The sequence below is a fragment of the Lepus europaeus genome, chromosome 11 (assembly GCF_033115175.1).
Source record: "Lepus europaeus isolate LE1 chromosome 11, mLepTim1.pri, whole genome shotgun sequence".
Taxonomy (NCBI): Eukaryota; Metazoa; Chordata; class Mammalia; order Lagomorpha; family Leporidae; genus Lepus; species Lepus europaeus.
The window spans coordinates 79,681,769-79,706,462 of record NC_084837.1 but is presented as its reverse complement, the minus strand read 5'-3'; the positions used below and the strand labels follow the sequence as shown (position 1 = coordinate 79,706,462).

At 40.2% G+C, this 24,694-nt stretch overlaps 1 protein-coding gene across 1 annotated transcript in view; it reads left to right on the top strand.

Annotated features, from left to right (window-relative positions):
* Positions 1–24,694, top strand: part of ALDH1A2 (aldehyde dehydrogenase 1 family member A2) — a 121,822-nt gene that overhangs the window by 48,169 nt on the left and 48,959 nt on the right. The window contains exons 2-4 of the mRNA XM_062206006.1: positions 4,693–4,797; positions 4,966–5,106; positions 8,603–8,732. Coding sequence (XP_062061990.1) covers positions 4,693–4,797; positions 4,966–5,106; positions 8,603–8,732 — 376 coding nt within the window. The remainder of the gene's footprint in view (positions 1–4,692; positions 4,798–4,965; positions 5,107–8,602; positions 8,733–24,694) is intronic.

Below are 24,694 nucleotides of genomic sequence, written 5' to 3'. Positions count from 1 at the left end.
CTCTTCTGATCCAGCTCTCTGCTATGGCCTGGGATAGCAGTGGAAGATGGCCCAAGTCCTTGGACCCCTGCACCCATGTGGGAGACCTGAAAGAAGCTCCTGGCTCCTGGCTTCTGGCTTCGGATCAGCACAGCTCTGGCTGTTGCGGCCATCTGGGATGTGAACCACCAGATGGAAGACCTCTCTCTCTCTCTCTCACTGCCTCTCTGTTTAACTCTGACTTTCAAATAGATAAAATCAATCTTAAAAAAAAAAAAAAGTTTTAGGCCAGTGCTGCGGCTCACTTGGCTAATCCTCCACCTGCGGCGCCAGCACCCCGGGTTCTAGTCCTAGTTGCTCCTCTTCCAGTCCAGCTCTCTGCTGTGGCCCAGGAGGGCCATGGAGAATGGCCCAAGTGCTTGGGCCCTGCATCCACACGGGAGACCAGGAGGAAGCGCCTGGCTCCTGGCTTCAGATCAACGCAGCACACCAATCTTAGCGGCCATTTGGGGGGTGAACCAACGGAAGGAAGACCTTTCTCTCTGTCTGTCTGTCTCTCTCCCTCTCTCTCACTGTCTAAATGTGCCTGTCAAAAAAAAAAAAGAAAGAAAAGTTTTGTATCATTATAGATTCATAAGTGCCTTTTTAATTCTATGAGTAATAATACATTACTTTCATTATTCATTGATTTTGTTGTTTACATTATACCAGTAATGACCACTCATGTTGGCTTCTGTGTCCTTTTATTATGTCCCCATTCATTTTTGAACGTTTACTTTATTTCTGGCACTACAGTGTCCCAGACTCATCTTGTACTTTCCCTGCTGCAGCCCGGAAATAAACCATTTTCCTTAGGAGCCCTAGACAGAGAAGAACACTATAGAGAATTTGAAATTTTTTTAATTGCTCAGGAAAGCTAAAAATATTTAAATATTGCAGAGATATTTATTATCCCATGTATCAATGAAATTATCATTAAAAGTTTTTAAAATATCATAAGACTAGGTAGGTCTGTAAGAATAATATACAAAAAAAAAAAATCCTACCTTTGGCATGCCGGGAAAAGTATGCATTATCTTTACTACCTGGTCCCAGTGGGCCTTTTTTATTTTTAAAATTTAAATAATTTTATGATTACATTTACAGAAGTAAATGAAGAGAAGTTAAAATAATATTTAAACATAGCAAATCAGATTTTTATTCCATATTTTCCTAACTTGGGCAGTATATGTAACCTGAAGTGAGCAGTGCTTTGAGTGCAACTCCCCGTTCATCAGCCATCACACAGGGACCTTGATCATACTCACGCCATCATACTGACTCCAGATTTTAAACACAGGTCTAATAGAGTCCAGCTTCTCATTACTTCTGCTTTTTCTTATATATGTATTAGCACTATGTGGTACTCTTGAAAATTTTGAAGGCTCATAATTTTGTAGAAAAAACGATGGACATAGTTTTATTCCATCATTACAAAAATATTTTCATTTTTATTTTTATAAATATTGATATACTAATGAACTTTTTAAATCTATACGTGGTCTGTCCTTCCAGTTACCTTTGTATTATTCATAACATCAGCATTTGTCTGTTTTTAATTGACATTAAATAAATTTTTACTCATGAGTATCATAAAAAGATAAAAGAATTGCCATATACGCCTTTAACAAAACAGGATGATTGGGCCAACGCTGTGGTGCAGTAGGTTAATCCTCCACTTGTGGCACCAGCATCCCATATGGGCACTGGTTCTAGTCCCAGCTGCTCTAGTCCCACAGCTCTCTGCTGTGGCCAGGGAAAGCAGTGGAGGATGGCCCAAGTCCTTGGGCCCCTGCACCCACATGGGAGACCAGGAGGAAGCTCCTGGCCCCTGGCTTCGGATTGGCATAGCTTTGGATCAGCATAGCTCCTGGCTTCGGGTTGACCTAGCTCCAGCCGTTGCGGCCATTTGGGGAGTGAACCAACGGAAGGAAGACCTTTCTCTGTCTCTCCCTCTCACTGTCTGCAACTCTCTCTCTCAAATAAACAAATAAAAATCTTTTAAAAAATCAGGGAAAAAAAGGTTAAAAAAATCCAGGATGATCCAATTCTCATTGCATAGTATTAATTGATTGTTTCCTATTGAATAACTAACGAGTTGTCATATTTCCTTTTTGTAGACTGTTTACTCTTTTTTTTTTTTTTTTGCAGCAGGGACAATATGTGTCTGCAACACTGTAGTACCAGAAATCAAGTAAATGTTCAAAAATTAATGGATATGCAGGATCTCTGTCATTAATGTGCTGTACGCTGTTATTTAATGCTATAACTAGTACTCCAACAGTATTTTTTCACTTTGTGTTGCTATGTGAGGGCAAACTGTTGAAATCTTTATATATACTAAACTGATTTTCTGTATATAAAGAGAATTGAAAATGAATCTTGATGTGAATGGAAGGGGAGAGCGAGTGGGAAAGGGGAGGGTTGCGGGTGGGAGGGAAGTTATGGGTGGGGAAGCCATTGTAATCCATAAGCTGTACTTTGGAAATTTATATTCATTAAATAAAAGATAAAAAATAAAATAAAGTATCTAATATTTCATATTGTTGTCCAAAGATTTGCTCCTAAACTGAAATTGTATTTATCAATGTTCTTAGTTTCTGTAGAAAAATAACAGAAATGTTATATTTTGAACAGAATTTTTTTTTTGTTCTTGGCAATATATGGTCCCAAATGAATGCGCGTTTCAGAGAAATATATGCAGAGTTCCAGAAGTGTATTTGCCTTTGTTTCTGAAGATTTGTTTATACATTTTATTTTATTAAATAAGAAAAAGCCCTGAAAATAAAAGCTTTGATTACACAGAAAAAAAATTAATGGAGACATGATAAAAGGACATAGGAGCCAACATGAATGGTTATTACTGGGATAATGTAAACAGCAAAATTGGTGAATAATGACAGTAATGTTTTATTACCCATAGAATTAACAAGGCATCCACAAACCCATAATGATATAAAACTTTTTTTAAAACTTATTTATTTATTTGAAATGTAGAGTTCTGGGATAGGGGGTGGGGAGAGGTCTTCCATTTGTTAGTTCACTCCTCAGATGGCTGCAACGGCATAAACTGGGCCTATCTGAAGCCAGGAGCCAGGAGCTTCTTCTTGATCTCCCATGTGGGTGCAGGGGCCCAAGGACTTGGACCATCTTCTGTTGCTTTCCTAGGAGCATTAGCAGGGAGCTGGATCAAATGTGGAGCACCCAGGACTCTAATGGGCATCCATATGAGATGCTGGCACTGCAGATGGAGGCTTAAACTTTTACACCGCAGCGTAAACTTTAACAAAATTTATATGTTCTAAATTTCACCTTTTTTTTTTTTTTACTAGGTTGGTGTTTTGGGGGGCATAGTAGAAGTCAAATGAGTGATGATGAAGTAATTCATATATGATAAAATGGCAAAATGTTTTAGAATATAAGAAATGTAAGATCTTAAAAATCCCATAATGCATATGAGATTTATAAAATGATCAATGGACCTAATTGATTATAATAAGAAAATAAGTTTCATCTTATTAAAAATAATTTTTCTCTTTGTGCTTTTGATGACCTCCAAGAAACGATAAAGATTGTAAAATACCAGCCCCTGCAAATAGGTGGAACTTCTTCACAAAGAAACTTTAAAAAACTGAACTTGGATATAGTAGACCCTCATGATATTCTAAAGGTTTAGAAATGTGATTCAGTCATCTAGTGAATAAAAGGAATAAGGAACATTATTAAGGTCTTCTTTTCCCTAAACCAGAAGTAACTCCTTAATGAAATGGTCCTCTGAATTTTCTTCTTTTGTTAGCTGTAGACCATATTGTATTTCAAAGGAGTATTCAGGCATGAAGAACATATAAATGTGAGAAAATTTGTAACATGGAATGAAAAGAGAACTAGGCCAGATGTCCAAGAACTATAACTTCAATTCAGTCTTGGACATTAACTAATTCTGTTTATTTGGGCTGAGTAATCCTGGAAACCAAGTATGGTGGAAAGGGGCTTTGAATCCAAGCCATGGCAAGAACCTGCTGCTTTGTTCTCAAACTTCCCTGCCTCTCAGTTTTCTCATCTTTAATATAACAAAATCCTGCCTCATAGGCTTGTTGTGAATATTTAATGAACTCCTGGAAACTGTATGAACCCTGGAGGGCTGGAGCTCTCTTAATCACCTTTGCCTTTCTTGTGTCTAGAGCACAAAAAATAATGACCTTGTAATTGTATAACGTCTTATAGTTTATGATATACAGTTATGTCCGTTTAAATTCATTCTGTTAAATGCTTATAAACTTTATCTTAAAATGTCTTCAAGGAAGGAAAGCTTGTTGACTACCAGTACCTATTTTGTTAGCCTCAGTGTATGGTTTGTATGTATCTCAGGTTCCATCCTTCCATCCTTGTTTGTCCCTCTCATTGGTTGACAGGTTCACTGAAGAACTGTATTTGGTTTCTGAGGATAGTGAAGCAAGCATGTCATAGAGGAAACTATAAATTTGGGTTGGGGCTGGATAGGATACAGTTCAAGGACTCTTGCTTTACATTAGCTTCTGTGCTTCTGTTATATACCAGTATACCAGCAAGCATGCAGAACAAGTTTTATTACTGCAATATTTCTGTAACACTTCACCATTGACTGGCTTTGTACCACCTGCATCACAGTTCCCATTCTGTTGTTTGCTCCCTTAGATCTTTATAAACAATGAGTGGCAGAACTCCGAGAGTGGGAGAGTCTTTCCTGTCTATAATCCAGCCACAGGAGAACAGGTGTGTGAAGTTCAAGAAGCAGACAAGGTACGTCTTTTGCAGATAATGGTTTCCTGTGAAATAACTACCTGCACACAGCAGAGCAGTAAACACGTGCTCTTCTGATTCCACCACTTAGGTTCATCTGTCACTTTGTTTTCATCCTTAATTCAGAGTGTCATTCTGTCTTCAGTTGTGCTTCTCCCTCTCTAACAGGCAGATATAGACAAAGCAGTACAAGCAGCCCGCCTGGCTTTCTCTCTTGGTTCAGTGTGGAGAAGGATGGATGCTTCAGAAAGAGGACGTCTATTGGATAAGCTTGCGGACTTGGTGGAACGCGACAGGGCAGTTCTTGCAGTAAGTAACCCAAGAAAATAGTAATTTTCTACCCCAAATTCTGCTGAAATTTAGATTCTTCAGTGTTTCTGAAATTATGCTGGGAAGGATACCTTGGGAAAAAGCTAGAAGTATGTAATACACATGAAAAGTGAGAGATGTCTGGATTTAGGGATCAGGGGAAGTGGAAGGACAAGCTTGAATGTCTCTCCTCACTGAATTTCAAAGAAAACTCACTTTCTATGACTAGTAAGGACCCCTTCAAGACACCCCTTTAACAAACAAAACAAAAACAAGCAAAAGGAGAGTCATCATGCTGCTTACAACCAGCTTCAAATGAAGTTTTTTTTTTTTTTGAGACTCAAAAATGAATGGTTTTTACCTCTCTAGAGTAAACCCCTTTTTATTAGAGAATCTTTCAGAAGCAGTAGACAATATGGACCTCTTATGCACTTTGCTCCATTCGTACTATTTTCTAGAACCCATGGAAAAGAGAGGCAGCAGGAACCAGCAGCTTTCTTCACTAAAGCAATCATTTTTCTCACATAACAACTTCTTCTGTCCTAGTGGGTTTTGTTGCTGCTACTGCTGTTTTTACAATGAAAGTCAATTTCTTAGAGAATATAAGCTTTTTTGGAAATTGGGCCATTTAGGGGTGTACACACTGTACACCAGAGTTCTTCACCAGGATGAACCACACTTGACCAGTTAATTGTTAGGGCTTCCTTGATGAGTCAAGGCAAGCAAGCAGTGGGTGCTAGATCCTTCCCTCTGCTTGGGAGAACAGATCCCTGCTGGGCTTCCTTTGGAGAAAGGAGGCATTATTGTCTTTCCTCAGTGTCCTTCCGACCATTGCTGTTCTCTGCTACTCTGCCCCTGAGAGATTTGTTCAAGACAGAGTAACAAAAGGGATCCTTTTATGGAGATGGCGTGATACTCAGCTGTAGATATCTGTCTATGAAAACATTTCTGATCTGGTATTTCAGGGAGTATTGTTCCAGTGAAGTGTTTATAATATTGTGAAAAGGCATTTTCTGGTGAAGTGGCTCCTTTTTTGGAAATTTGCAAGACACTGACCCTATGAAAAGCTCCAAAAAGTTCTACTTAATGTTTTTCAAATTTACTTGAGCCTCAGCCTGCCTTCTGATATTGGGCAAAATTAAGTTTTTTTGGAATGCCTTGAAGAATGTATGATTTCTTCAGAGTCAAATTGTATTTTACTCCTTTTTTCTATTCTTAGCACATTTCCTGGTACATAAATGGTAAATGAGAGCACATAGATGATCAATGAAAGTCTGCTTAATTGAGTTAAATGTATCATGACACATAAATGTATTTATGACCTTTTATTAACAGTATGTACTAGAATATGATAGTTCATTTTTACAGGATATTTATTTTTTATAAAAAGATTTATTTATTTATTTGAAAGTCAGATTTAGAGAGAGGGAGAGACAGCGAGCGAGAGAGAGAGATCTTCTATCTGCTGGTTCACTCTCCAGATGGCCACAATGGCCAGGGCCAAGTCAGGCCAAATACAGGAGCCAGGAACTTCATCTGGGTCTCCCCCTTGGGTCATCTTCTATTGTTTTTCTCTGGCCATTAACAGGGAGCTGGATCAGAAGTGGAGCAGCCAGGACTTGAACTAGTGCCCATATGGGATGCTGTTGTTGCAGGCCTGGCTTTGCCTGCTATACCACACATATATGTATATATATATATATATATATATATATATATATATATATATATATATTTTGGACAGGCAGAGTGGATAGTGAGAGAGAGAGAGACAGAAAGAAAGGTCTTCCTTTGCCGTTGGTTCACCCTCCAATGGCTGCCGCGGCCGGCGCGCCGCGGCCTGCGCACCGTGCTGATCTGAAGGCAGGAGCCAGGTGCTTATCCTGGTCTCCCATGGGGTACAGGGCCCAAGCACTTGGGCCATCCTCCACTGCACTCCCTGGCCACAGCAGAGAGCTGGCCTGGAAGAGGGGCAACCGGGACAGAATCCGGTGCCCCGACTGGGACTAGAACCCGGTGTGCCAGTGCCGCAAGGCGGAGGATTAGCCTGTTGAGCTACAGCGCCGGCCTATAATTATATTTTCTTACAGAATTCACAGGCCTTTTTCTACTTTGTTTCATTGCACTCAGGTCTCTTTTCCCATAACACTTAAATGAGATTCTTACTTTTAAATATTCCCAAGCCACAAGAGAAGTTTTATTAAGAGGCAGCCTCTGGAACGAAGGTGAACATCTGCCCAGAAAAGTGAAATTAATACCGCATCAAAGTAAGCAAAGTTGAAAATAGATTTAAGACTGCCAGCTCTCAGATGCATCTGACTGTGTCAACAATTCATAGAGATCATTCATGAGGCTTGATTCTGATATTGACTCTATGCTGTGTAGACCTTTGATCTGTGCCAACCTCATGGATGTGATGCCCATCATAGAACATACATGTTGTGAAAAGCCTTAGGAAATGACTTTATTCCCTTAAGTAAGCCACTGTGAGCATGAAAATGATGTCTCATGATATTTTAAATTAAATAAGTTTCATCTGGTGAGTAGATAAGTTGCACTGTAAACAATAGTATTTTCATCTCAGTGATGGGGAAAATATTCCAATTTTAGCTTTGTCAGCAGTCGAATAATTTCCCACATTAGTGTATGTTATAAAATGCCCTTATAGAAAAAATGTGAAACTACAGACATGTTTTTGTTTATTTCATTTGTTAAACTTGTTATATCTTTAATCTCTTCCAAGTCAAAATACTTTTTTTTTCATTTCAGTGTTTCCTTGTTACTGTTTTTGTTACAGAATTTACCAGTTTAGGAATGTCATTAAAATAATGTTTATAATATAAAGCTGTTTAGTACTGTCATTTTTTATTAAATGGGCCAGATACTTCATTCTTAATAGATAATACTTTTAATATAAATGTTTACCAAAAAAACCTGCCTTCAAGTTGTTAAAGGCTGGGTTGCCCTAGAGGAGCTCTTGTGTATTTGGTGGTAATAAATAAACTCGCTGTGCACCGTGGATATGCCATTGCTCAGCAGGGATCCTGGCAGCTGTGGAGAACATTTTATATTCTCATCAGCTGCATTAGAGCCCATGTCCCCTCTCCTCTTTATGGATTCAGATTACTGGTGTATACTCCCCAAAATCCCCATTCAGCTGTGATCATTAATATAACAGAGGCTGGTTTGACAAGCAGATCATTTCTTTATTATCAGTTAAAGAAATGTTGTGTTTATGTATTTTGGATAGTGGTTACTGAAAACACACAAGCACCAGAACATGCACATATATACTGATTGTAGTTTTTACTAGAAACTAAATCAAACTGGTAGTACTAGAAATTTTTTTATTTGGGACTTCAGAGTTGACCAAATATACATCACCATTTGTATTCATTTGTATTCTCTCTTTTTTATTGCTTCTGCTTCACAAGCTGATTAGTATATCACTGGAATATTTTGCGGACTTCAGTCCTCTTCATTTCTTTTCTTACAGACTATGGAATCCCTAAATGGAGGCAAACCATTCCTGCAAGCTTTCTACGTGGATTTGCAGGGTGTCATCAAAACCCTTCGATATTACGCAGGGTGGGCTGATAAAATTCACGGGATGACCATTCCTGTAGGTAGGTGAAGTCTTGAGTATGCCAAAAAGGTAAATATGAGGCTTCATCAGAAAATTTTCACCACCAAACACAAACAGCAGTCACATAGAACAAAGATATGAGCACACTTAGAGCGGCTGAAACTGACTAAAGAACCAAATTTATTTATTTTTATTTTTATTTTTTGACAGGCAGAGTGGATAGTGAGAGAGAGAGACAGAGAGAAAGGTCTTCCTTTTTGCCGTTGGTTCACCCTCCAATGGCCGCTGCGGCTGGCGCACCGCACCAATCCGAAGGCAGGAGCCAGGTGCTTCTCCTGGTCTCCCATGTGGGTGCAGGGCCCAAGGACTTGGGCCATCCTCCACTGTCTTCCCGGGCCATAGCAGAGAGCTGGCCTGGAAGAGGGGCAACCAGGATAGAATCCGGCGCCCCAACTGGGACTAGAACCCGGTGTGCCGGCGCCGCAAGGCGGAGGATTAGCCTGTTAAGCCACAGCACCAGCCTAAAGAACCAAATTATATCATTAACTTTGACAAAGTCCCCTCTTCTGTACCTAGGTAGTCCACATTTATGTGTAGGGACAAAAGCCACTGAAATCAATACATCAACCAACAAAGGATCAGATATATATTTGTCAGCTGCCCAGAGCTCAACACTGTGCTCAGTTAGGTTCTGGAAGTGTGGAGGGAGTGCCAGATGGATAGATGTCAGGGAAAATTCAAGAGGACCAGGACTTGTCCTTGCTTTCCTGAAACATAAGATCTATTCTTTGGAAGGAAATACTCTGAAATGTAAATAGTTGTGTCTGGTAGAATTATGGATGATTTTTAAAAATTTTTTTAAAAAACATTTTTCTATTTTCTGTGATAACCGTGAGTTTTTTTTTTTTTTCATAATCTGAAAAACTACAGTAATCATGATTCTTTTCTCTTTTTTTAATATTGAGATCCAGGCCGGAAGAGAATACTGACAACACAGAACAATTAAAGGTCTTTACAGAATGAGTTACAATTGGTGCCAAGTTGTGTGACTTGGCATGTCTGCACTGTAATCGTTTAAAGGAGAGGGAAAATATCCAAGACTGAAGTTGTCAGTGGGAGGTTTTTTTTTTTTCTTTTTTCTTTACCCAGAAAACTTTTATTTAAGGTATACAAACTTCATGAATTTCATTTATATAAATTAAGGAACATAATAATTCTACCCACCCTACCCTCCCTCTGGCCTGCACGCCTACCTTTCCTCCTCCTCCCTCTCCTATTCCCATTCTTAGGTTTTACAAAGATATATTTTCAATTAACTTTATACATATAAGGTCAACCCTATAATATGACAAAAACATTGTTCCTCAATAGTCCAGATAAGAGCCGGTGCTGCGGCTCACTAGGCTAATCCTCCGCCTTGCGGTGCCGGCACACCGGGTTCTAGTCCCGGTCGGGGCACCGATCCTGTCCCGGTTGCCCCTCTTCCAGGCCAGCTCTCTGCTGTGGCCAGGGAGTGCAGTGGAGGATGGCCCAAGTGCTTGGGTCCTGCACCCCATGGGAGACCAGGAGAAGCACCTGGCTCCTGCCATCGGATCAGCGCAGTGCGCTGGCCGCAGTGCGCCTACCACGGTGGCCATTTGAGGGTGAACCAACGGCAAAAAGGAAGACCTTTCTCTCTGTCTCTCTCTCTCTCACTGTCCACTCTGCCTGTCTAAAAAAAAAAAAAAATAGTCCAGATAAGAGCTGTTCAAAGTCATAGAATCTCAAAGTGTCAATTTCACTTCTATAGATTACCTTTTAGGTGCTCTGTGTTCTCCCTGGTCAGTGGTAGGTTTTGTTCTGAGCTTGAATACTAATGACAGCTAATACCAATTGAGTACTTCCATAGTAACCCCAAGAGGAAGGCAGTATTATTAACATCCTCAGTTTACAAAAGAGGAAGCAGTCCTGGAGAAATTAAATAGTTTTCGTAATTCATTCAGCAAATAAGTTCAGAGCTAATATTTTGATGTTAGAATCTAGGCTCTTACTCATTTCACTAGATGATCTATGTTAGATTCTGGGAAGAAGACATACCATTACAAAAAACATGACAGACTCAAAGAGAAAAAAGGATGTTGTCAGTAGTGAGTAGACAGAAGGAAAGAGCTACATGTTTATTGTATGTTTATACTGGATGCTGCCGAGTACTGTACTGGGTACTCTATCCGTGTTTTCTGGAAAACAGTGCTTTCCCTGAAGAGTACACACTAATAAGAGTGGAAAGTAAGGCTAGGTATGTTGGCATGTCCGTGTTAGGGCCTTCCTTGCCAGGCTGAACAGTATCAATTTACCAGAGAAAAGAGTGGTTTGGCTGATAGTATGGATGGGTTAGAGCATTGCTTCTCAAACTTTAATGTGCACACCAGTCACCAGGTGTCTTCTTTAAGTACCATTTCTGCTTAAATGGATCTGGGATGGGGCCTGAGCGTCTCCATTTTTAACCTGCTGCAAGTCCCACCTGTGTTGCTGATCCTGTGCATTGAGTAACAAGGAGGGGACTCAGAGAACAGCACCAAGCTGGGTGACTGTTCCATTGGAATGTCTCATCAAGCCATAAGGTAAATGGGAAACAGTCACAGTGAGCATAGAGAAAGGATAGAGACAAAGGATTTCAAAAAACTACTTTACAGTTGCCTCTGTGAGTGGTCATGACCTGTAGACTATTAGTCTTGAGAAAATGACTTCTGATTAGAGGTGCTCTTTCTCACTACCTAGAGGCTTCCTTGTTCAGCGGATTCAGAAGCCTGCAGAAGATTGCTCTTGGCAAAGAACAGATTCTTAGTTCAATCTTGTCTCTTAAGGATACGACAGAGCAACTGTTCTACAGCATCATTACAGGATTTGTGAATAGCCAAATCAGTGAGGCAGGTCACTGTTTGTTATTAGCATGCTTGTTAGAAGACCTGAGGATTACAACTTTTGTTAAAAAGAGGGTATGTATGAGCCTTTTTGAGTTGAACTCTTCTATTTCAATAAGGAAAGGTAAATTAAGATCAAAGACCTTATTTTTTTTTTTTTTGCCTTCTACTCCACCTGCCATTTCACTATTAAAACAACAATCTTGCAGACATTTACATATCTTTTCAATGCTTAACAAATATCTTAGCAATAAGATGAAACAGAAGGCTGTACAACACAAATCTGTTTGGCCTAAGGGTGTCTTGGTTTTGTTCTGCCTCCTCAAGGGGGAAGACCATGATTAGGTAAAAATTTGTTGGAGGCTTTGATAATGTTTTATGTTTTAACGTAACTTCATTCTTAAGCCTCACCATGTTCATCTGAGGTGCTCTGGAGATACTTAAGTTGTAGACCGAGGAGTTAGAAATAGGGGGCTTTTACTAGGCTGTCATGGTAGTCTTCTCCCTTTTATTCATTAATTACTGGTCAGCCCATGAAAGAAAAAAAATGGGGAATTCTCTTAAACAGTGAGATTAATTTTCCCAAATTTTATTTCTTTAAAAGTTTTCTTTCTTTTTTATTTGTTTGAAAGGCACTGGGAGGGGGCAGGAAAAAGCAAGAGAGAGGCCTTTCATCTAGTGGTTCACTCCCCAAAATCTCCAACAGTTGGGGCTGGGCCAGGCTGAAGCCAGGAACCTGGAATTCCATCTGGATCTCCCACATTGGTGTCAGGAACCCAGATAGATACTCCATCATCTGCTTTCTCCAAGGATATACCTTAGCAGGAAGTTGAATTGGAAGTGGAGCCAGAACTTGAACCTAGGAACTATGCTATGAGATGCAGGCATCCCAAGCAATGTGTTAGCCACTGTGCCACAATGCCCATTCTGTCCTGTTTTACTTAAAGTATATTTATAGGGATATTGGGATGATGACTTCTATGGTGTCTGGTCCATAGGCAGAGTCCTTAGCAGGCTGGGGTTTAGATTATGAGAGGTGTCACCATGATGCCTCAAAGAGGGAGGGAAGAATGGAGGACAAGGTGAACAGGCAGCGTTCTTCTCTGTTCTGGCTTAGATACATTTGGTCTTGCCCAGAGCCTTCTGGGAATTCAGCCAGCATTGCCTTTGGTTAGTCCAGTGTGTAGTGAATCTGCTTGGACTAAACCAGGGGGATCATAGAAGACAATCAGGATAAAGGAGGGTGTTGTTAATAACTCACTTATTTATTTTCAAATGTGTTCAGTAAGTCAAGTCAATCCATTTGTACTTACTTGTTTGTAACTCCATGATTTAACATTAGCTGGATTTTGTTTCTGCATATTTGGCTTTGTCCCATCTTGAAATCTCTAATGCAGGAAGATAATTAGACTTTAACCATGATGTCTTGATTATGTTACATGTATTTCACTGCAAACATTCTAATTTTTGTTGGAAATTACACCATAATAATGTGCTTTAATTTGTATTGCACTTGAAAGTGTAAACAGTTCTTTAACATACAGCATCTGTATAATTTTGTATGTGTTTCTGTGAGATAGGCTGGATCTGAAAAGCCATTGTACCCATTTTATAGGTAAGAAAAAGAGACAATAAGAGTTTAGTATCTTGAACAAAGTCATGTGTGGCTATGAAGTGTTAGGCTAAGATTGAAGCCCAAGTCTCTTTCTGTCTAAACTGTTGTAAACCCTGTTCTGTGGAAACTGGTTCAGCAGAGCAGGAAGGTGAATGGGACAGCGACATCTTTACATGATGCAGATTCTTAGATTAATAAACAGTTGGTTGTTTTTATTCACAATAGCTATGTTCTATAAAGTTTGAGTGGACACTGAATTAGCATACAAGGAGTTTTTGCTCCTGGGGAACATATAGTGTTAGGCTCCTGTGAGCTTCTGGTCACATTTTGTCAGCTAATCAGAACATGACCTTGTTTTTGTGTGTGTGTGTGTGTGTGTATTTCTTTTGAAAGACTCTGTTTAATATATATTGCTTATTGATAAGCATCAAACTCATAATCAGTCAACTAGTAGTCCTATAACTCAAGCCTAAACAAAGTTGGATTAACACACCTAATTTCTGCATAAGACACATCACAGCCTTCTTGCACTTAGGAATGCTAGACGAGCAATTCAGCCATTTGAAGCAATGAAATTATGAACAAAACCCACAAAAAATGAGAAAAAATAGCATTAAATTGATGACAGGAAGCTTTTTTTATTTTAAAAAAAGATGTCTTTTATTTATTTGGAAGTCAGAGTTACAGAGAATGAGAACCAGAAAGGGGGGCAGAGGGGGAGAGAGAGAGATAGAAAGAGAGAGAGAGAGAGGGGAAGAAATCTTCATCCATTAGTTCACTCCCAAGATGGCTGCAACAGTCAGGGCTGGGCCAGGCCAAAGCCAGGAGCTGGGAGCTTCTACTGAGTCTCCCACATGGGTGCAGGGGCCCACGTTCTTGGCCATCTTCTATTGATTTCCCAGGTGCATTAGCAGGGAGCTGGGTTGGAAGTGGAGCAGTAGGGACTTGAATCTGCACCCATATGAGATACTGACACTACAGGCAGAGGCTTAACCTTCTACACCACAACGCTGGCTCTAGGGTTTTTTGTTTTCATTTTTAAAGATTTATTTATTTATTTGAAAGTCAGAGTTACACATAGAGAGAAGAATTAGAGAGAGAGAGAGAGATCTTCCATCTGCTGGTTCACTTCCCAAATGGCTGCAATGGGCAGAGCTGTGCCAGTCTGAAGCCAGAAGCCAGAAGCTTCTTCCAGGTCTCCCATGTGTATCCAGAGGCCCAAGGACTTGGGCCATCTTCCATGCTTTCCCAGACCACAGTAGAGAGCTGGGTTGGAAGTGGAGCAGCTGGGTCTCAAACCGGTGCCCATACTGGATGCCAGCACTGCAGGTGGCGGCTTTATCTGCTACACCACAGTGCCAGCCCCTGTTTTTTTTTTTTAATTTTTAAAGATTTATTTATTTGAAATAGTTACACAGAGAGCAGGCGAGGCAGAGAGAGAATCTTCCATCCGCTGGTTCACTCCCCAGTTGGCCACAACAGCCAGAGCTGCACCGAACCAAAGCCAGGAGCCAGAAGCTAGGAGCTTCTTCTGGGTCTACCATGTGGATGCAGGGGCCCAAGAACATGGGCCATCTTCTACTGCTTTCCCAGGCCACAGCAGAGAGCTGCATTGGAAATGGAGCAGCCGGGACTCGAACCAGTGCCCATATGAGATGCTGGCACTGCTGGTAGTGACTTTACCCACTAGTCCACAGCACCAGCCCCTGTTGTTGTTTTTTAAAACAATATCAGAGCTGAAATAAGAAGGCAGAGTTTCTCCTTTTTCAGCCTTCAACCTTAGTTGAGAATATGTGCTCCAGATGACGTAGAATTGTCTCTGCTCTGCATATACATGCTAGTAAATGACTGTGATAGCATTCAGTACTGACTTTTGGTTTACAGGTAAATTTTAATGAATAGGCAAGATCTCAAATACAGAATCTATGAATAATGAAGTTCAGCTGTATCTGGAACCTCATTTTCTTAAGATAATTCTCAGGAATCTCGAATATTCTACAACCCTTATGGTTATGAATCTCCATTCCTTGATCAGATGAGTGACTAAGACTTTTCTAATGAGAGAAAAACACAAAATTCTTTCCAGTCACCCATAAAAAATAACCTGAACAATGGTTTTTCTTTAATTAAAAATATAAGACTACATTGCTTTGCTACATTAAATCACTCCATGGTTCATCCAACTTAATATCTCTGACACTAGAGTATAAGAACCAAAGAATGGCCGGCGCCGTGGCTCAATAGGCTAATCCTCTGCCTTGCAGCACAGGCACATGGGGTTCTAGTCCCGGTCGGGGCGCTGGATTCTGTCCCGGTTGCCCCTCTTCCAGGCCAGCTCTCTGCTGTGGCCAGGGAGTGCAGTGGAGGATGGCCCAAGTGCTTGGGTCCTGCACCCCATGGGAGACCAGGAGAAGCACCTGGCTCCTGCTTTCGGATCAGCGCAGTGCGCCGGCTGCAGTGCGCCGGCCGCGGTGGCCATTGGAGGGTGAACCAACGGCAAAAAGGAAGACCTTTCTCTCTGTCTCTCACTGTCCACTCTGCCTGTCAAAAAAAAAAAAAAAAAAAAAAAACAACCAAAGAATTATGTATTATGTCTTTCACGCCTTCCCATTTAGGAAGGCTGGGCCAACATACCATGTAATGAGAAGAGCTATGCTCTTGTCTCAGGCATTAACTCCAACATCACATTAATTCATTCATTTGTTCATAATTTCATTCATTCATTAAACATCGCACTTGCTATTTTCCAAGGTTCTTTGTTAGGCACTGGAGATGTACAAGTGATTAATATGTTATTAGAAGAGTAAGGAAAACAAACAAGTGGACATACAATTGCAGTTCAGTATGGTCTATTTATATCTGAAAGCATAGATTTCTGAGAGTGCATAAGAGAGACCTCTCACCCAGTATTTAGGCTTCCTGGAGAAGGAGGTGGGTAGGCTATACAAGATGACACCTGAAGAGGAAGTGAGGGAAGATCTTGGGGGAGCTCAGAGAGTGGTAATAGCCTGTGCGAAGCTTGGAGAGAGGCAAGTACAGAGCAATGGTGGGTCTGAAACTATACCAGCTAGAGAAAGACAGTGGGGCCCTGGGCAAGTTCTATTCTGTAAGCAATGGTGAGTCACTGAATTATTTTAACTACATGAATGCCTGGATCAGAATTGCATTTTAGTAAGAGCACTTTGACTGTAAGTAAGTAATCATTTTTAGAGAACATGTATCTGATTTATTTCTCCTCCTGAAGGGTAGCCTCCCACTGAAATATTTAGGAAGAGGAGAAAAAGGTTATTTTATAACCACTTTTGAGCTATTAACTGGACAGCTGTTTTCTCCTTCTGAACTGGGAGCTTCTTTCAGGTCTATCCCATGCAAGGCCCACAAATGGATGTTACTGCAGAATTATGCAGTACCAGTTTGATTCACAAGGGTCTTGATGTTATTACCTTTAAAATACTATCCATTATTTCCTGCCATGGTACCCAGTGGAGCTATTCTCTCTGATCATAAATCCTATTCTTTGATCCTTCTACTATGGCAACTCTTAATTACAGTGACAAATAATATCATTACTATGATTTATTGAATGCTTTTTCTGTGCATGTTATATTATCTTTACTATCACAGCAACCCTGAGTAGAAGTATTATTTTCCCTTTTTGATTATTTCCAACTATATCAGAATCTGCTGCTTTCCTCATACTTATAACTCCCTTGTGATGGAGGATCAAAGCTTGTTTTCAATTTACTGAGGGAGAAATGGAGGTTAATTGATTTGTATCACCTTCGATTGTCTCTGTAACAAGTGTTGGTTTTATTGATTTTATGAGAAAATGTAGTCCATGTTTTATGTTGAATTCTGACATAAAATAGCCTTAAGATAATAATATATAGAAGATGTTAAAAAATATCCAGGTCATATGTAATTATTTATCTGCTTCACCCTCTTCCAGTTTCACCTGTTAGACTAAAGAATAGGCTGAACACCCACACACACACTGACTTGGATCCTAGGGTTTTGCCTTTAGGCAGCTCAATGTGGTTTAGTGTTGTCCACAGTAAATAGGGTGAAATCTGAAATACTGTTCAATCAGAATGAGAGTGAGAAGAAATTATTCTATTCACTTAAGAAAAACCAAGGTTGATAGGGGAACCTGACTGGTGGAGAACAGGGGTCATGAAGTCAGCTTGACAAAAAAAAACCCCTTTGAGAAGTTGGGACTAAAAAGGATCTCTGCGATTCCCTAGGCCAATCTCCTCATTTTACAGACTAAGAAACCAAGCTCAAAATAAGTAAACTAATCGTTTTCAAGACCACCTAAAGCAGTAATGGCAGAGCTAAGATATCCTCATGAAAGACTCAGGAATACTTGATCCTACTTCTAGAAGCTACCAGCAGACTTCTGGGAAGAACAGTGTTAGCACTACTTCCTGCTAAAATAATGTTGTGGTGTTTGTGCAGACATTGATAGAATTTATATTATGGTTGTAAAATGCTTGGTGAGGTCTGTTCAGTATCTACATGCATAGGAATCTTCTAGAGTACATAGTGGGCTAGGTCAATGTAATTGGTCTGATTGTTTAAATCTGGGATCATTAGAAGGGTTGCCTGCTCCTTGAAGAGTTAATTCAGTACCAGATAATACAAGATTATTTGTATTCTCTGAATTATATTATAAATTTAGTTCTGTTGGGTCGGAGCCGTGGCTCACTTAGTTAATCCTCCACCTGCGGCACCGGCATCCCATATGGGCGCCGGGTTCTAGTCCCAGTTGCTCCTCTTCCAGTCCAGCTCTCTGCTATGGCCCCGGAGGGCAGTGGAGGATGGCCCAGGTCCTTGGGCCCTTGCACCTGCATGGGAGACCAGGAGGAAGCACCTGGCTCCTGGCTTCAGATCGGTGCAGTGCGCTGGCCGTGGCAGCCATTTGGGGAGTGAACCAATGGAATAAAGACCTTTCTCTCTCTCTCTCTCTCTCTCTCTCTCTCTCTCTCTCACTCTACCTGTCAAATAAAAAAAAATTTAGTTCTGTTGATTAAACTCATTTTTATTGTTACTATGTTTATAAGATTTGCTATAATTAGGAGCTGTTTCTTAAGGTTTGTATTTGATACATTTATCCTCCATTTCTGGTACATTTCAGATTTTTCTTATTTAATTGACCATAAAGACCACCTAATCATACTGTTTGTACTTTATGTATGCAATATATCAATTCTATCAATTTTACCTAACAACTATAAAATCAGTGTTAAGAAATAATGTTTTCACTGAATGACTATCCAATTAAGTTGCTCTAGTTAAGTACAGCTGTCTCTCCTTTGTAATTTGTTTTTTTTAATTAAACTTTTATTTAATGAATATAAATTTCCAAAGTACAGCTTATGGGTTACAATGGCTTCCCCCCTCCCATAACTTCCCTCCCGCCCGCAACCCTCCCCTTTCCTGCTCCCTTTCTCCTTCCATTCACATAAAGATTCATTTTCAATTCTCTTTATATACAGAAGATCAGTTTAGTATATATTAGGTAAAGATTTCAACAGTTTGCCCATCTAGCAACATAAAGTGAAAAAACTACCATTGGAGTACTAATTATAGCATTAAATAACAATGTACAGCACATTAAAGACAGAGATCCTACATAATATTTTTTAAAATTAATTAATTTTTATGCCATTTCCAATTTAACACCAGGTTTTTTTTTTTTTCATTTCCAATTCTCTTTATATACAGAAGATCAATTCAGTATATAATTAGTAAAGACCTCATCAGTTTGTACCCACGCAGAAACACAAAGTGTAAAAATACTGTTTCAGTACTAGCTATAGCATCACTTCACATTAGACAACACATTAAGGACAGATCCCACATGGGGTGTAAGTACACAGTGACTCCTGTTGCTGACTTAACAATTTGACACTCCTGTTCATGGCGTCAATAATCTCCCTAGGCTCTAGTCACGAGTTGCCAGGGCTATGGAAGCCTTTAGAGTTCGCTGACTTTGATCTTATTCCGATAGGGTCATAGTCAAAGTGGAAGTTCTCTCCTCCCTTCGGAGAAAGGTACCTCCTTCTTTGATGGCCCCGTTCTTTCCACTGGGATCTCACTCACAAAGATCATTCATTTAGGTCTTTTTTTTTTTTTTCCATGATATCTTGGCTTTCCATGCCTACTATACTCTCATGGGCTCTTCAGCCAGATCCGAATGCCTTAAGGGCTGATTCTGAGGCCAGAGTGGTGTTTAGGACATCTGCCATTCTATGAGTCTGCTGTGTATCCCGCTTCCCATGTTGGATCTTTCTCTCCCTTTTTGATTCTATCAGTTAGTATTAGCAGACACTTGTCTTGTTTGTGTGATCCCTTTGATTCTTAGACCTATCAGAGCCATCAATTGTGAGCTGAAATTGATCACTTGGACTAGTGCGATGGCATTGGTACATGCCACCTTGATGGGATTGTGTTGGAATCCCCTGGCACATTTCTAACTCCACCATTTGCGGCAAGTCAGATTGAGCATGTCCCAAATTGTACATCTCCTCCCTCTCTTATTCCCACTCTTATATTTAACAGGGATCACTTTTCAGTTAAAGTTTAAACACCTAAGAATAATTGTGTGTTAATTACAGAGTTCAGCCACTAGTACTAGAACAACAACAACAACAACAAATACTAAAAAGGATAAAGTATTACATTGTACATCTAAAGTCAGGACAAGAGCTGATCAGTTAATTGTTTCTTATAGTGTCCATTTCACTTCACAGGTTTGCCCTTGGTGCTCAGTTGTCACCGATCAGGGAAAACAAATGATATTTTTCTCTTTGGGACTGGCTTAATTCACTCAGCATGATGTTTTCCAGATTGCTCCATCTTGTTGCGAATGACCGGGTTTCGTTGTTTCTTACTGCTGTATAGTATTCTATGGAGTACATGTCCCATAATTTCTTTATCCAGTCTACTGTTGATGGGCATTTGGGTTGGTTCCAGGTCTTAGCTATTGTGAATTGAGCTGCAATAAACATTAATGTGCAGATGGCTTTTTTATTTGCCAAATTAATTTCCTTTGGGTAAATTCCAAGGAGTGGGATGGCTGGGTTGTATGGTAGGGTTATGTTCAGGTTTCTGAGGAATCTCCAGACAGACTTCCATAGTGGCTTAACCAGTTTGCATTCCCACCAACAGTGGGTCAGTGTCCCTTTTTCCCCACATCCTCTCCAGCATCTGTTGTTGGTAGATTTCTGAATGTGAGCCATTCTCACCGGGGTGAGATGGAACCTCATTGTGGTTTTGATTTGCATTTCTCTGATTGCTAGTGATCTTGAACATTTTTTCATGTGTCTGTTGGCCATTTGGATTTCCTCTTTGGAAAAATGTCTATTGAGGTCCTTGGCCCATCTCTTAAGTGGGTTGTTTGTTTTGTTGTTGTGGAGTTTCTTGATTTCTTTGTAGATTCTGGTTATCAATCCTTTATCTGTAGTGTAGTTTGCAAATATTTTTTCCCATTCTGTTGGTTGCCTCTTCACTTTCCTGACTGTTTCTTTTGAAGTACAGAAACTTCTCAATTTGATGCAATCCCAAATGTTAATTTTGGTTTTGACTGCCTGTGCTGCTGGAGTATTTTCCAAGAAGTCTTTGCCTGTGCCTATATCTTGCAGGGTTTCTCCAATGCGCTCTAATAATTTGATGGTTTCAGGTCGTAGATTTAAGTCTTTAATCCATGTTGAGTGAATTTTTGTGTAAGGTGATAGGTATGGGTCTTGCTTCAAGCTTCTGCACGTGGAAATTCAATTTTCCCAGCACCATTTATTGAATAGACTGTCCTTATTCCAGGGATTAGGTTTGGATCTTTGGTCAAATATAAGTTGGCTGTAGATGTTTGGATTGATTTCTGGTGGAGGACGGCCCAAGTGCTTGGGCCCTGCACCCGCATGGGAGACCAGGAGAAGCACCTGGCTGCTGGCTTCCGATCAGCGTGGTGCGCCGGCCGCGGTGGCCATTGGAGGGTGAACCAACGGCAAAGGAAGACCTTTCTCTCTGTCTCTCTGTCTCTCACTGTCCACTCTGCCTGTCAAAAAAATTTTTTTTAAAAATTAAAAAAAGCAACATTAACATAAAACATGGGAAAAGGGGCTGTACTTTATTCTAGACATGGAAGAGTAGTCATTATGTGTTATCTCAGGTATAGAAGAGAGAAAGAATTTACACCCTTTCTTCCCGTGGAGTTGATTCAGCCTAGGTAACCAGGAGAGAGCTGTTCAGTTCTGGGTTCCCCATCCAAGGGGGATATTGCTTTGTAGTGTTCCCTTCAAAACTTAAGATATCAGAGTTTGTGTGAGTTCTTTGTCCAGATCCTTAAAGAATCATTTTTATCTTTCATCACAAAAGGGTTGTCATTTGTTTGGTTTGTCATTTTTTTTTCCTTTTGTTGCCCTATTTATCCTTCTTGATCTTATACTGTAGCCCTGTTGTTTGTGATCACCCATCTACATTCAACTCCTTCCTCACAAAAGGTCTTAGACATCACTCCATGCCAACAGAGAGTACCGTGACACCCCATGTCAGCAAGAAGTAACTCTAAAGACAAATCATTGTCCCTCTACTCCTCCTGGATTTGGGGGGCTAATGTAATCCCATACAATTCTTGCTTTATAAAAAACAAAAGGCGGAAATGTTAGTAAAGAGTCACAATGTTATCTATGGTGTGATCTACACCCCAGACACCATCATAGGCTCTAGCCCCCTCCACCATTGGGAAGCCAGGTGATCCCATGGCACAACCACCAGTGTCAGCTCCACCCCCATCTTAATGGGATTCGCTGCTCTTACTTCCCTGCCCAACCCCTGGCAAAGCTTTAAGAGGATCTGTTTCTGAACACTTGGCTCTCTCTTACTCGCTCGCTCTCTCTCTTACGCTCTCCTTCTCCTTCTCCCTCTTTTCCTTCTCCACCCCTTCCCTCCAGTCTGTCGTGTCTCCTCCAATAAACCCTTTCCCTTAAAAAAACAAAAAACAAAAGGGTCTTGGATATGATTTCATGGGCAAAGAACTTATGTTCTGAAGACCATATCCAGCTCTAGGAGCCACAGCTTAACCAATTATGCCACTTTGGCCTTAACCTCTCTATGTGGTGTTTTCTCCATTATAAAATGCTAATATTGCATTAGTTTAATTTTTTTCACAAAGATGTGAGCATGAAATAAGGATGTGAAAATAGTTTACATGAGTCTATTGAAATATGTATTGTTGTTATACTTATCTTTGGATCAGCTGCATGGGCACCACCTGGGAACTTGTGGGGATGCAGACTCTCCGGGTCCAGCTCAGACCTGTTGACTCAAAATATGCATTTCAACAAGGACTCCAGCTACTTTGCACATTTCAGTTGGAGAGGCACCATGTAGAATGGAGAACAGGATGATTTTGCACAGTGAACTAATGAACAATATTTAACTACTAGGTTTGAAGAATATTAGAAGAAAATTTTCTTAGCCCTTGAAGCCCATTATTTCATATGTTTGCCTTAATGTGAAGCTAACAGGTAGCTATTTACATATTTTAAAAGATGACATGACTAAACAGAGGTTACTAAGTGACAGGGCAGGTGATTCTGGGAGATGGAAAAAATTAAAAAGGTGAACTCTGAGGGATTACTCCTAGAATAACTGATCTAGAAGCTTGATGCATTCAGAGCAGGGCCACATTAACTCTGAAGCACTTATGGAAAGCTGTTAGTCCTGGCCAAAGGTGCCTATGCACAGCTCTCAGGTTTGCCAGACATGCCAGGTCATACTAGGGAGGGGTGTCACCTTTCACTGTCCAGATGGAAACACAGATGGAACTAATAAGGGCCCTTCCTTTTTAAAATTTTCATTTTATTTGAGAGGTATAGATATGGAGATACACACACACACACAGGGGAGGAGGGGAGAGAATGAGAATGATCACTCTTCTGTCTGGTTCATTCCCCAAATCCCAAATGCCCACAACAGCCAGGGTTGGGCCAAGCCAAAATCAGGAACCAGGAACTCAGTACTGGTCTTTCACATGGGTGACAAGGACCCAAGCACTTGAGTTATCAACCTGAAATTCTTGAGTGGAGCCAAGACTAGATCTCAGGCACTCCATGTGGGACGTGGGCGTCCCAAGCAGCATCTTAACTGCTACACTAACCCCTGGGCCCTTTCTTAATCCCTTCCACTCAGTGCCATCTGTGAAGAAGACTACACACACCAAAATGTCCTTTACTTGATGTTCACCTCTTACAGGAACTGTAAGACTGAAGATTGAGCCACTTCCCTGTGCCAGTCTTTATAGCTAAATGTTTGTCAAATCTGTAAATAATTTATCCAAGAAAATTTTCATTCTCCATAGCTCAGTTTCTTTTGGGACACAATTATGAAGTCAAATTCAATTCCTCATGAGGTCAGTTTTCTAACATTTTGTCTACATTTTTGTCTTTTGTTTTAATTTTATTCAGTAACTTTTGACATTACATAATTAACACAATTAACTAAATTGTTAAGCATTTAGAATGTAGAATGGGAGATGCTTTGTGAGTTACCATGCTGTGCTTATACAGTTGCCTTGTGATTTTTTTCTGAATCAGTTTCCTACAAATGCTGCTGTTCATTTTCAGTTATCTTCCTATTTTTTCTCAGCTCTTTTACCCTGTCTTGACATTACTCTCTGATTCTGTTCTCTGTGATTATCTACCTGCTTCCACCGCTTAGCCAACTTACCAAAGTTCCCCAGCATGTTGGTCAGTGTTGCTGCTCCTCATGAAAACTTTTCCAGAAATTTATAAGTTGAGGAAAGATGGTAACTGATACTATTGAAAAGAATTATATCTATTCAGAAAGTTCCATAAGTGCCTTCATACAGAATGGTATAGTTAATTTGATTTTTAAAATATTAGTTGAACTTCTTATCATCATCATAATGGAGAGTTTCTACTTTTTAGCTAGATTTTTGGTAATGGAGATATATTCTAAAGTAATGTTCTAAAGTTGCTGAACCATGCTTACTTCCTTATTTTTTTCATTTAAAGTACTATGCAGAAAACAAAGGCAAGAGACAAACAGCAGATTGGGGAAAAAGAAACTTTCCAGTAAAATGACAGAGACTTAAGTTCCTTAATATCTGTAGAGCTCTTCAAGTGACTAAAGAGTTGACTAACTCAATAGAAAAGATGGCAAAGGAAATATACTGGAAGGGAAAAATTGAAGATGGCTGGTCAGCATAAAAAGATGGTAATTCTCTTGTCATTAAATACAAATCAAAACAAAATGCTGTTTTTCCCAGTTGTCAGATAGGCTGAAATTAAAATGCTCAAAAAATTACAGTGTTGGGGCCAGCGCTGTGGCTCACTTGGTTAATCCTCCACCTGTGACACCGGCATCCAATATGGGTGCCGGGTTCTAGTCCTGGTTGCTTCTCTTCCAGTCCAGCTCTCTGCTGTGGCCTGGGAAGGCAGTGGAGGATGGCCCAGGTACTTGGGC